Here is a 12,607-nt window from a genome sequence, read left to right as displayed (position 1 = left end):
ATTTTTTTAACTTCAAGCTAATTGAAGCAGCAGAAACACAAGTTTGTTAGAAATATAATTGTTAACTTTGCTAATGGAGATTTACACAGTTGGAATTTACACAATCCACGAAGCCATTGACATGATAACAGAAGAATAAATTCATTTAAAGACCATAGACCTTAAAAAATAAAAATTGCACTTTGTTATGCCAAGTCATATTTTAATAAAGAGAACATAATCATGTTTTTCTGTCATTTGCCTTCTCTTTCCTTTCCTCCTAGTTTTTATTTTTAGTTTTACTTTGCTGAAACTCTTCTCTCTCTCTGTCTCTCTCTTCCACGAGCAACCTGTTCAGGCTCCTTGGTTTGTGAAGTATATCTGTCGATTGTTGGGAATAGACGGGTAAAGGAAGTAAGAATGGCGAGTCTACTCTATAAAGGCAAGTGTCAAACACTGCCCTAAAAGCTAAGGACAGTTTTGCTGCTGGCTTCTTTTTATCAACATTAATATTTTATTTAAAAGCATCTATCCATATTGTTAGGAGCTCTAGTAGTGTAGTGCCTAAGGCACTTTACTGCTAACCAAAAGGCTGGGGGTTCACACCCACCAGCCGCTTCTCGGAAGGAAGGTTGGACAATCTACTTCTGTAGTGATACCGCCTCGGAAACCCAAGCAGGGGTCACTATGAGTTGGGTCCAACTCGACGGCACATAACAACGACAACATCCATATTGTTATGCCATATACCACTGTCCCTATTTCTTTGTTTAGGAGCTGTGGTAAGACATTCCGCTGCTAACCAAAAGGTCAGTGGTTCGAACCCACCATCTGTTCCCCGGAAGAAAGATGAGGCAATCTGCTTCCATAAATATTTACAGCCTTGGAAACCCTGTGGGGGTTGCTATGAGTCAATTGTCTGATGGCAGTGGGTGTATGTTTGTTGATATCAGTAAATGTGATTTTATTAAACAAGGATGAAATTCACCTAGGATGAGAAACCAGAGTTGGCACTTAACTTCTGTAAAGCACGGAGATAAAGGCCCAGACCACTGGAGACTGAATTCCAAAGGCAGATTTTCTTCTTGTTAGAACTTTCACAGCTGAAAATGTATAGATACAGCCCACAAGCCACGAACAGATATCAGCTAATCGTAATTCCAAAGGGTGGAATCATCTCAGTGTATCACTAAAGTGTGATGAGTGTATCTCTTTAAAGCCTCACGGCCTACTGCTGTGCTGGTTTTCTCTTGTCTTCTAGAGTTAATCCCTTTATCTTTTACCATTTCTGATCATCTCTTTAACTTCTCTTTCTTCCATTTTCCTTTCTGCCTCTAAGTACTTGTACTCTCCTTTTTCCTTAGCTCTTGTTCCTTAGACTAATCTTTAGATAGAAAATGACAGTAATAGTCGGATGACTTTTCATGAGGAAATCACTAATCTTTCTATTTCATTATCCTAAGAGCATAAGCGTGTTTATCTATTGCAGTGTGAACAGAACATGGGGCATAAATTGATAATAGACCAAACATTAAAATTGTGTCAAAAGGTAGAATTTAAAAGTGGTATATTTTCACATTAAGTGATTATTTTGTGTTTGATAAGTGTCACCATTAAATCTAATCAATTATAGTAGTTTCTTTTCCTCACTCTGGTATTTTATGTTTAAAGTCATTGTAGAATGCTTTCAACATTTTACAAATGAAATTATTCTTTTGTCAGAGTTAAGAAGGAGCTATTAGACCTAGGCTTCCTCCTGTGATCCACAGGGGTAAGATGGGGATGAGTAGTTTTGATATCAAACATTTGTTTAGCCCCTTGTGGGAATTCCAGATTACTTAACTGAATAGACCCATTAATGAGTGGAATAGGGCTAGTGGTTGAAACAGCTGCACCCCCATAACCCAACCCCACCCCCTATTTGGAAAACAAAGAATTCCATTTTAGGATGTTACACACAAAAGATTTGAATGCTTACACTTTGATAGAGTTTTGTTCACCAAAAGTGTATTTTCTTGCCTTTTCTTCCTCCAATCATTGAGGGCAAAATACTGTAATATTTCAAATAATGCGCATGTGCCTAAAGAAAATGCTAGGAGGCAAAACCATGAAGTGAATGCTACTGTCTTTTTTTTCTATTTGTATTTGAGAATGAGTAGAGGCCAGGTGTGTTTCATTATAAATTCCCTGACAGAAATGAGGAAATGATAGGATAAAATAAGAATAGTAGTATTTATTGAGCACTTTCTAAAGTGCCAGGTTTTGTTTTAAACTCTTTCTGTATAATTCAATACTTATAATCTGATAATATTGGTAGTATTTGTTATTATCACCATTTTACAGATGAAGGAATTAAAATCAAGGGCCTGAGTAACTTGGTAAGGATCACAAAGCCAGAAAGTGATAGGAATATGAACCCAAAAAATCTTGACACTGGAGCCTATCCCTTTATTTGCTATGTTCTGCTGCATTCTTGAGATAAGCAAAATGGTCTATTATTGGTTAAACGCCATTTTACTATGAAGAAGAGACCCTAGAACCTTGTAACATTTCAATAAATTTAGTGAATCTTTTATTTCTTAGATATAGAGGTGAAAAAGCTCCAGAAGCGTTATTTAATAGAAGAAAGAATTAATTTGTGGTTACCAGGAAGATAACTCCAAAGTCACTTTAGGAGCTCTGGTAGCCTAGTGCCTAAGGCATTTGAATGCTAACCAGAAGGCTAGCAGTTCAAACCCACTGGCCACTCCTCAGAAGGAAGGTTGGGCAATCTACTTCTGTAGTGATACTGCCTCAGAAACCCGAGGAGGGGTCACTATGAGTCAACTTGACAGCAGTGAGTTTTTTGAGTGGAAGATAACTCTTGCAGTCCCATTTTCACATGATTGCTGCACCCTACAGTGGTTTTCTGAGAAGCAAAAGGAGGCTCCTCCTCTGCTGTCCTCACATTATTATACTCAGTTCCTCATACCAGAAGATTCCACCAACTAACCCTGTCCTACCCCTCTGGGCTTTGGGGAAATTAAAAGTAGCCTCTTATGAATAGGTCAGGGACCTCAGTTTTAAAGGATTATAAAATAAGCAGTATGTGTTCAAAAGTATATGAACAAAAATGTGTGTGTTTATGTTGGGAAGGGGGTGGTTGTCAGAGGCATTTATGGCTTGAGTTGTTTCCTACAAGTGATATAGATGGACTTTTGAAGAATATTCACTTTTTGATCTTTGTATATAGCTAGATTACTGCAGTTTTCAAACTGAACCTAAAGGGATGACTTAATTTGATGAAGCTACCAGGCCCATAATAGCTCCTCTTGATTATATTTTGCTTTGGTTTTGGGGACAATAACCTGTTGTCTAACTGCTTTTGAGATGCTTCAATTTGAGATTGGCCACAAGTAAAGAAATCTGCTGATGCTAATTTATACACAGTTTTCAGAGCTATTCAGAAGTGAGTTAAGACCATTTCTTTATTCCATTGTTTTCTAAAGGGTGTCAATAAAGGAGAAAATTCCATGTTGAAGGAAGTGTAGAAAATGCTGGATTAAAAGAGTAAAACAATTTTCTTCAGGATTCTCATTGCTTTTAATGTGATAATGGGGATTATCAGTCTACAAGAGGGTAATTGAGTACCTGCTATCTTCTAAATTTATTTGACTACAGAATTTGTCTGAACATATTCTGGGATGGGTGAGAACATTGGCAGTGGATTCTGACAGCAAAACCTACTTCAGCTACTACTCACTGTGGTCTTGAACAAGGAGCTTAACCTCTGTGTATCTCAGTTTCCTCATTTGCAAAATAGGAATAATTATAATACCTACTTCTTAAGTGTTGTTGTGAGGCTTAAATGAGTCTATCTACCTTTCCATCCACTTAGAACAGCGTCTGGCACTAAGTGTGATATGTGTTAACTATTGTTATTGGGAGTTGGGAGCCTTAATAGCGTAATGGTTAAACACCTGGCTGCTGACCGAAAGACTGGCAGTTCAAACCCCACCCCCACCCTCACCCCCAGCAGCTCAGAGGGAAAAACGTCCTGGTGATTGGCCCCCATAAAAGTTACGTCTATAAACATTACAGCCTAGGAAACCCTAAGGGCAGTTGTACTCTGCAGAACTCTGTAGAAACCATATAGGAGTCAACTCGGGGGTGCACATCAACAACAACACTGTCATTATTACGATTCAGCCAGTCCTCTATTTACTGATGATAAGTGTATGTGGAAACTGTAAATTCCAAAAGTTATAAAAGGTTCTTAGTTCCTTTTTTTCTAATGAACATCTGAACTAGGAATAATTTAGAGGCCTTTGAGTTTAGGGGAAAACTCAACAGAGTTTCCAATTTCAATCATCATTCTAGTCAGTATGGTCACAGAGTCATGCAGAAATGAAAATGTTGACTTTGAGTAACTAGAGGCAAAAAAAAAAAAAGAAAAAGGGAAAATTGAACAGACGCAAGAATTATTCTTATATTCATCTAATTTGGACTAGGTTGAAATAGAAAAAGTAAAGTTATGTGTAATGTGTAAGAGTAGATAAAAAACACTTAAAATTCCAGTTTCCTGGATGTATGCTATGGAAAGAATGAAGTTGGTTGATAAGGTCTAGCCTTGGAGGAAGGTGAAGAGAAATCTATTATCAAGAAGTGGCTTAGGCAGCAAATTAAGAAGCTATCCACTTAAGCGGAAAAACAACAGATATACTTTATTCTCCAGGTGAAAGACATGGAGCTCTTATTTTCCAGCAGATCACAGTCAAAGGGAGACTAGATTGCAAACATCTTATAAAATAAGCACTAGGATAGAAGTTAATGAAAGGTTATGGAATCTCAAAAAAATGATAAAATTTAAAACGTAGGATGTAAATCTTAGATTGGAAAATAATAAGATATCATGTCTTCAAGACTGGCCTGGCCCTGAGTAGACTGTACATGCTCTATGGCATAGATGTGTGTGTGTGTGTGTGTGTGTGTGTGCATACAGAAGTGGAGACATCCATTCTAGAACAAGTAATTCCATTGGGGAGGCAGTGATTGAGCCATAGTAAGTAAAAACAGGAAGCTTGATAGTTGTCCTTCAACAGATTGGTCCAAAATGACTATATAAAGTAAATACCGTAAATCACTGTTGTCAGGGCCCACACTCCACCTCCTCCCTCCCTTCCCCACAGACATCCACATTTCCACACCCCCTCAATGGTTCGGGGAGAGCTCGTGGTCTAAGTAAACGAGAGGACTTCTGACTGTAAACCTAGCACGTCACTTTGTTGAAGGCAAACACGTGGTTCACAGAGAATTTATAAATCTCTCCTCCCCAGCAAGATCGTGATGTTATCTGCTGGCAGCAGAAGGTTCGCTCCGAACGGAGCTCCAGAAGCTCCCAACGAGAGAGAGGGATAGAGAGAGAGAGAGAGAGAGAGAGAGAGAGAGACCGAGACCGAGACCGAGAGACAGAAAGAAGCGCAAGTGAAAGGGAGAAAGGAATGGAAAACATAGTATAACGGTCTAGGGAGCTATTTGGGAACAAACTGGGGCTGCCTGGCTGCAGAAAAAAAAAAGGAAGGTCTATTTCAGAAGGGTGCCAAGTGCCTACCTACCCTAAGCAAAAGGATCCAAGTGGGGGAAGACCAAGATAGGCTGGGAAAGGACAGTCTTCCAAGGGAGCCCCTCCGCAACCCCCTTTAGGAAATAAACTCCCCAGGCAGCGTGTCCCAGGATTTGCTGCTGCGGTCTGTAGCGGGTGAAAGCAACCGCGGCGGCTAGTCCTCTGTTGCTGGGTTGGCGTTTGGAGCAAGACGAGGAGAAGGAGCAGGAGAAAGAGGGAACTGGAGTCTGGACGTGTTTGCAAGCGGCGGCGGCAGCAGAGAGGAGCAGCCAGGCAGGTCCGTGCGCCCCCCCCGGGGCGCAGGCCACAGCGCGGCTCCGGAAGCAGGATCCTCCCGGCCTTTGCAACCTCTGCGGTCCCTGGAGGACCCGACCGAGTGAGGAGCGCTTTGCGGAGCGCACCCACCTCCCCGCGGCGCGCCAGGCTCGCCCCTAGAGCGCGCTCACGCGGGCGCGGGCGCGGGCGCACACACACACACACGCGCGCGCGCGCGCGCGCGCACACACACACGCGAACACACACACACGTGCGCTCCTCCGCTCCGGGGCTGCTGCTGCTCCTGCTTTCAGCGCCGCAGTAGAAGGCCCAGCCGAATCATTCGGTCTTTAAATATATAGATTACAGCCCCGGCCTGCATCCGCGGCCCCATCACAGCTCTGCCAGCGCCCCTCCTGTCATTTCGCCTGCTGCCAGCCCCGGGACCTTTTCATCTCTTCCCTTTTGGCCGGAGGAGCCGAGTTCAGATCCGCCACTCTGCACCCGAGACTGACACACTGAACTCGGTTTCCTCCTCTTAAATTTATTTCTGCTGAATAGCCCCTCTCCCCCACACCCCACCCCATCTTGTGGATCCAAGAAAACTTTTTCTTACTCCCAAAAGTCATAGTTCCCCCTGCCCATCCCGTATTAATATTTCCACTTTGGGAACTATTTGCATTTTATTTTTTAAGGAATTCAAGCAAGATATATTTTTTCTATTAGGAATTGACTCTCAGTTGTTTGCAAAAGTTTCGCATTAAAAACAAACAAACAAACAAACAAAAAAACTACCTGATCTGTATTTTGAGAATTGTTGGTTTCTCATTTTTTCTTCCCTTTATTTTTTTTTTTTCTTTTTTAAATTTTACTCATATTTGTTTTTTAAAAAATGCACTACTGTGTGCTGAGCGCTTTTCTGGTCCTACATCTGGTCACGGTCGCGCTTAGCTTGTCTACCTGCAGCACGCTGGATATGGACCAGTTCATGCGCAAGAGGATCGAGGCGATCCGCGGGCAGATCCTGAGCAAGCTGAAGCTCACCAGCCCCCCAGAAGACTACCCTGAGCCCGACGAAGTGCCCCCGGAGGTGATTTCCATCTACAACAGTACTAGGGACTTGCTCCAGGAGAAGGCGAGCCGGCGAGCTGCCGCCTGCGAGCGCGAGAGGAGCGACGAGGAGTACTACGCCAAGGAGGTCTACAAAATCGACATGCCGCCCTTCTTCCCTTCCGAAAGTAAGTGCTGTTTTTCACTTCCATTCCCCGAGGTTTGGGGCTGACCGGAGCTCTCAAAACCGCAGCCACTCCGGGGATCGCTCTTCCCACTCTGGGTCCCCGTTCGTACTTTTTCCTTTCTGCCCTTCTCCCCACCCATCTCCTTTCCAGTTTGTCACTTTAGGCTTGAGAACATTAGGCTTCAAAACTTTAAATTTCGACCTTATTTTCTCCATCCTTCCTACTCCCTAATGGCTCGTTTTTAAGGAATTATTCTTGCTTTCTTTTTTTCCTCTTCCCTGATATTCTTGACTTGGCCATCAGCGAGGAATCAGCCCTCTTCCGTCAAACTCAAGGCTCTCCCTCGGGCAAAGTTAAAATGGGAAATCTTGGTAGGTTGTTTTCATAGCGCAAACTGGCTTGGAGCCCGCAGAACTGGAGCACGAAGGGTTAAAAAAAAAAAAGTGACTCAAACTTAGTGTCTCCCGAAGGCGCCCCCTTTCTGTGCCTATTCCCCCACCTCCACCCCAGCAGATAGCCCCAAACCTTCTGTCATTGTCCAAAACTCCCCTAAAAATACCAATATCGCCAAGACAAAACTCGGGAGACTCCTTGGGCAAACCCACCTTGAAACCCTGAGTCCGTGATTGATCTATTGCCATCCGTAGGTGTTTACATTCCCCAAAGGCAAGCTCTTGCAAGGACTTTGCTTTCACCTGGAGTGGTAGAAAGGACAACTTCCATTCTGCCTGTGTTAAAAAAGTGTCTTTGTTTGTTTGTTATTTTACTTAACATTTGTCTTTTCAGAATCCACCCAAACCTGCCTTCTTAAGATGGTCTTTGACAGTGCTATTTTGTTTACAGCTTAGCAGATAATTTTTCTTAGTGTTTATCGTTTATCTTTTTCTGTCTTGAGCCCTGTGCTCCCTGCCCTTTCCCTGGCTTCCGGCAGTAACTTCAGTGCATTGGTAAATCGCACATAGAGTAGAATACTGCCGCTCTTTGACTGGCTTCTCCGAGGGCACTGTCTTCAAAACCAGCTGGCAGACAGTAGCAAAAGGAGTGAAATGATTTATTGCAGGGTTCTTAGGGGAGAAGGGAAGTGGGTAGTGAGTTTAGAATTATCTCAAAATTTGTCTTAAAAAAAGAAGCAGCATTTAGTGATACTGGAGAGGGTTAAATACCAGGAAGAAGAAGGAAAAGAAAAAAGAAAGAAAGAAAAAAAAAAAGCCAAAAACCCAGCTTCAACATTTGTGTATTCCACATCCCAAGCCCTAAACTTTTCATTGGCTGCTGTTTCTCTCCTCCCCTTCCCATGCCCTATATACTTGTTGGCTGCATTTGCAAAGTCTGTGTGTCTTGCCTAAATAGATAATACAGCCATCTTGGTAATTTTATCCTAGAGGTTCTAATTGCAGGGTGGTGCTTTTCTCTTTTAATATTTATTTTTAGTTTGACAAGTTGTAACTCTGTGACTTGTCATATCTTGTACTTGAAGGTCTCAGAATATTAGCCCATGTATCCAAACCCCAGTCGTCCTGGCTACCTTTGTTTCTGCTGCCACTTTTCTTATTGTTCAGTAGCAGAGCAGATATAGGACATGCTGGCAAGCAGGATGATTTTATTATTGTAATTATGGCACTATCCAAAACAGCGGTGATAAATACACTCCACCCTGATTATTCCCCCTCAGGAAGTAAGACTTTCTGCTTGGGGTGGAGCCAAGAAGATATTAGGAAATAAAGTTTACTGTAATTAGTCCAAAACCATTGAGACCAAGCAAGGAGTTGAGTCAGTTTGCTTCCTCTAGCACGTGCATGAGTTTTGCTGTTATTTGGGCAGACAGGCAAGTAGGTTACGTGGAACCTGAACAACTCATCCCTTCAATGTTTACTGGCGAAAGCTCTAATGAACTGCCAGCACTTGTATAACACAGAGAGGAGGCCTGACCTCATCATTATATAGGTGTGGAGAGAGCATGTTACCAAAGAGGGTATTCATTCTTTGTTCTCTCAGGCACACTTCAGTCCAAAGAGCCGAGATGATCCAACCCAGGGTCATGGTCGTCACCACATTGGAAAAAACTCTCAGATTCTTAGGAGGGTTACAGAGTGTGTCATTTAAGATCAGGGTGTGGATTCTCCTTTCCATCTAACCCAAATACCTAAATAAATGAAAAACTCTGGTAAGTCAGGATAAAGACATACTATCAGTTTTGATGCAAAGAGTATAGGCTTCTTACAGCTTGCATTGGAAGTTTAGGAGCAGAAAGCCATATTAATAGCAGTTTTGATTCTACTATGGAAGGGCTGTGGATCATTTTATAGAAAGTAGGTTAACTGATTTTCCAGCACATTCTAGTTATACTGGAATATAGTGAACCCTTCCAAAAATAGGAAGAAACGAAGAAATCATTCCACCATATTTTTAAAGAGCAAATTGAAAGTACAGCACTGACTTATAGACCACCTTTCCCTCTTTAGGACTTTACTGCCTAACTTTTAACTCTGCCATCACTGAACTGGCTGTGGGGAGTGAGTGTGCCTGTCATTTCTTACAGTGAATTCACCGTGGGTCATAAGCCCCAGAAATGAAGGCATGGGAAAGATCACTGTTTCATTTTTTACCACAAAGTTATTAGTGTTCAGGGAGTGACTTCAGCTCAAATATTACAAATATGCTCTAATTATATTCAATGAGCTATATATCATTACAGATTGCTGATAGCCCTTTGTAGGGCATTTTATAAAGTTCAGACTGAATATTTTTAGCAATGTGGAGATTTAAAAGTAAAAATATAAGAGATATTGTATATGCCCTAAGGCATATTTTGTCTTAAATATTATCCTTGGCCAAGTGTACTATATAAATACAGTAAATATGAATAGAACTGGCTAGGTGCCAATCTCCTGGGATGAATTTTAGTCAAGAAGGTATTTATGGGATATAAATAATACTGTGTCAACATTTAAAGAAGGGATCTGATTAGTTTTGAATTTATTCATATTGATCTTTTCACGTGCTGTTAGTTTAAGGCTCAAAGTGAAGTTATGCTAAGGTTTACCGTTAGTTTGCCCAGTGGGACTTTGTGGACTTCTAGTCCTTTGACAATCCACTTGAAGTTCAAGGCACATCTATTCAAAAGACACTGCACATGACTTTAGAAATTTAGAAAGAGTGATTGCATTAAGTACAGTAAGAATCGAAATAATTGACAATTAAAATCTGTAGTGGTTTAGATAATCAAAAAGGAAGAAAGAAAAAAAAAATTATTTTGTCTACCCCCGCCCCCAGGAGGGGCATTCAACAATGTTCGGGGACATTTTTTGTTGTCATGACTTGGGGTGAAGGGGTGCTATTGGCATGTAATGAGTAGAGGACAGGGATACTGTTAACCATCCTACAATGCACAGGGCAGCCCCCCACAAACAAACCAAAACAACCCAAAGAATTATCTGGCCCAGAATGTCACTAGTGCCCACACTGAGAAGCCTTGGCAGTCCTGATATTTGTTTTGGGTTATTGAGTTCTGCTAGTAGTACCATTTTCAAAGTGTTGTTGTTGTTGTCATGTGCCGTCGAGTCAAACCCGAAATAACATTATGATCAAAGGACATTCAAATAAGAACATTAAACAGGAGGCTAATCAGAAATAAATAAGTGAGAGTATAAATTAGACCATTGTTATGATGTAAACTCTATTTTTGTGACCTGAAAGCACCTCAATTGGAAGCATCAAAATCTCCCATTCATTTGGCCTCAGTAATGTTTGGCCTACCCACTAGTAGCTTCAGTTACCAACAGTGTGATGTTAGTCAGAACAAGGGAAAAAGAAGTGAGGCTTATCTTGGATTTTCATTGCAAGGAAAATAAGCAGTCCATGTTAATGAAGAGTGGAATCTCCAAGCTAGGCAACCGAAAAAAATAAATAACCATGTTGGTTTATTCTATCATATCGAATGAGATAAACTAAAATATACAGCCTGAAACATCACAATGAGGTTTCCTTTGTAATTGTTTCACATGAATGTCAAACATTTAATACCAAGCAATCTCTTTTCCTCTTTCCACTGTAATTTTCCAAGTGAAATTGTGGAATGTAGAATGAATACCAGTAACACTCTGGTTTTGAGGAATGTGACTTAGCATTCTATTCATGAATATGTCTTTTCTGTATATAAATTGCTGGTCCATGGGCCAATTGCCCAATGAAGAAAAATATTAGCAATGGCTAGGGCATAAGTAGTATTCTTGCTTTATGTTCAGGGATTTTATTTTTTAAGATTGTTTCTCTGTGTTTGTGTGTGTGTGTATGTCTGTGTATGTGTGTGTGTGTGAGAGAGAGAGAGCTAGAGAGAGAGAGATACAGATATCTCAACAGACAGATAGAATTGAACCCTTTAACTTCTAGAATGATTATTAATACACAACAGACCAAGCTTTAATTCACTCATTCTTATTGCATCATTGCTTGTACTAGCACTAGTGCCTAATTGTAGTTAGATTTAAGTTAGGTCACATTCTCCTCCTTCAGGATTTCCTCACTTTTCTTTCTTTTACTTTTCAAAGAGTAAAAACAACCCTCAAGGAAATGCACTGTTTATAACTGAAACAGTTGGGCAGTCTTTGCCAAGGGAAGCCAGCCTGCTTTGTGCCTCTCCTGAGGAGAGCTGACCTGATGGAGGCTGGGCTTTGCCAAGTTGCTGAGGCAGGTGGTGACCATTTGACCTCACAGAGGGAATGTGGAGTCCTCAGCGTCTCCACAGCGACCCCTGTGGTCTACTGAAGGACTTGCAACTTTTGATTTTGGCAAAAAGAGGCTGATGTAACCTAGTCACAGCATCTTTCATACAAAGATATTAAAGAATGACAGATCATTTTTCCTAGAGGAAAGAGAAATGTGAAAAAAAGGGCTAATGACTCACTGTTGATCCCACATCAAATTTGGGTTAGAGCTGAGGAGGTCACTGACTCCTAGGCCTTTGCCCAGAGATTACAACACACTTGAGCCTGCAATTTTAGAAGGTTAGGGAAAATACAGTGGAGAAGCTTGACCATGGGAAGGGTGTTCAGGCCGACAGTAAAGTGGCCCTCTGGTCAGATTGCTCCCAAGCCACCAGTACTCCTTCCCTTTTTTTATATTCAATAGTAAGGTGGGCAGCAAGCAAAGAGACTGTTTTGAAGAGCTCTGAAAACAGCCCTTTCAGCTCTCTTGATGTAGCATTTCCGGTATTGATGGGATCCTGGAGAGAGGATTCGGATTTGCCAGATGTGCTTGCTCTCCTTATGCAGCCCTTCCGCTTAGGGTGTATTCCACTTTACAGATTGCAAGTGAGAGCTCAGAAAAGTTTAATGAAATGTGCTCTGGCCGAGATAAACAAATGTTCCATTGTCATTTTGAAACCATATGGTGTGCTTTTTTTTTTTTTTTTTTTTTGCTTACTGTTCCTGTGTGATTACGAAAGCTTATAACCTAGGAATTCAATGTCTTCTAAGTATTTTATTTTAAATTTAATACCGTGTTAGGAATTATTCCACAGGTTTGTTTAGATTGA

At 41.3% G+C, this 12,607-nt stretch overlaps 1 protein-coding gene across 1 annotated transcript in view; it reads left to right on the top strand.

The window, feature by feature from the left end:
- Positions 1 to 6,728: 6,728 nt before the first annotated feature.
- Positions 6,729 to 12,607, top strand: part of TGFB2 (transforming growth factor beta 2) — a 123,313-nt gene continuing 117,434 nt past the window's right edge. The window contains exon 1 of the mRNA XM_007952459.2: positions 6,729 to 7,074. Within this exon, the coding sequence (XP_007950650.1) occupies positions 6,729 to 7,074 (346 nt within the window). The remainder of the gene's footprint in view (positions 7,075 to 12,607) is intronic.

This window comes from Orycteropus afer, unplaced genomic scaffold (genome assembly GCF_000298275.1).
Source record: "Orycteropus afer afer isolate SDZICR_OR568_19922 unplaced genomic scaffold, OryAfe1.0 scaffold00013, whole genome shotgun sequence".
In the NCBI taxonomy this organism is placed as follows: Eukaryota; Metazoa; Chordata; class Mammalia; order Tubulidentata; family Orycteropodidae; genus Orycteropus; species Orycteropus afer.
Note: the sequence above shows the minus strand (reverse complement) of the source record. Positions and strands in the feature narration are given on the sequence as shown.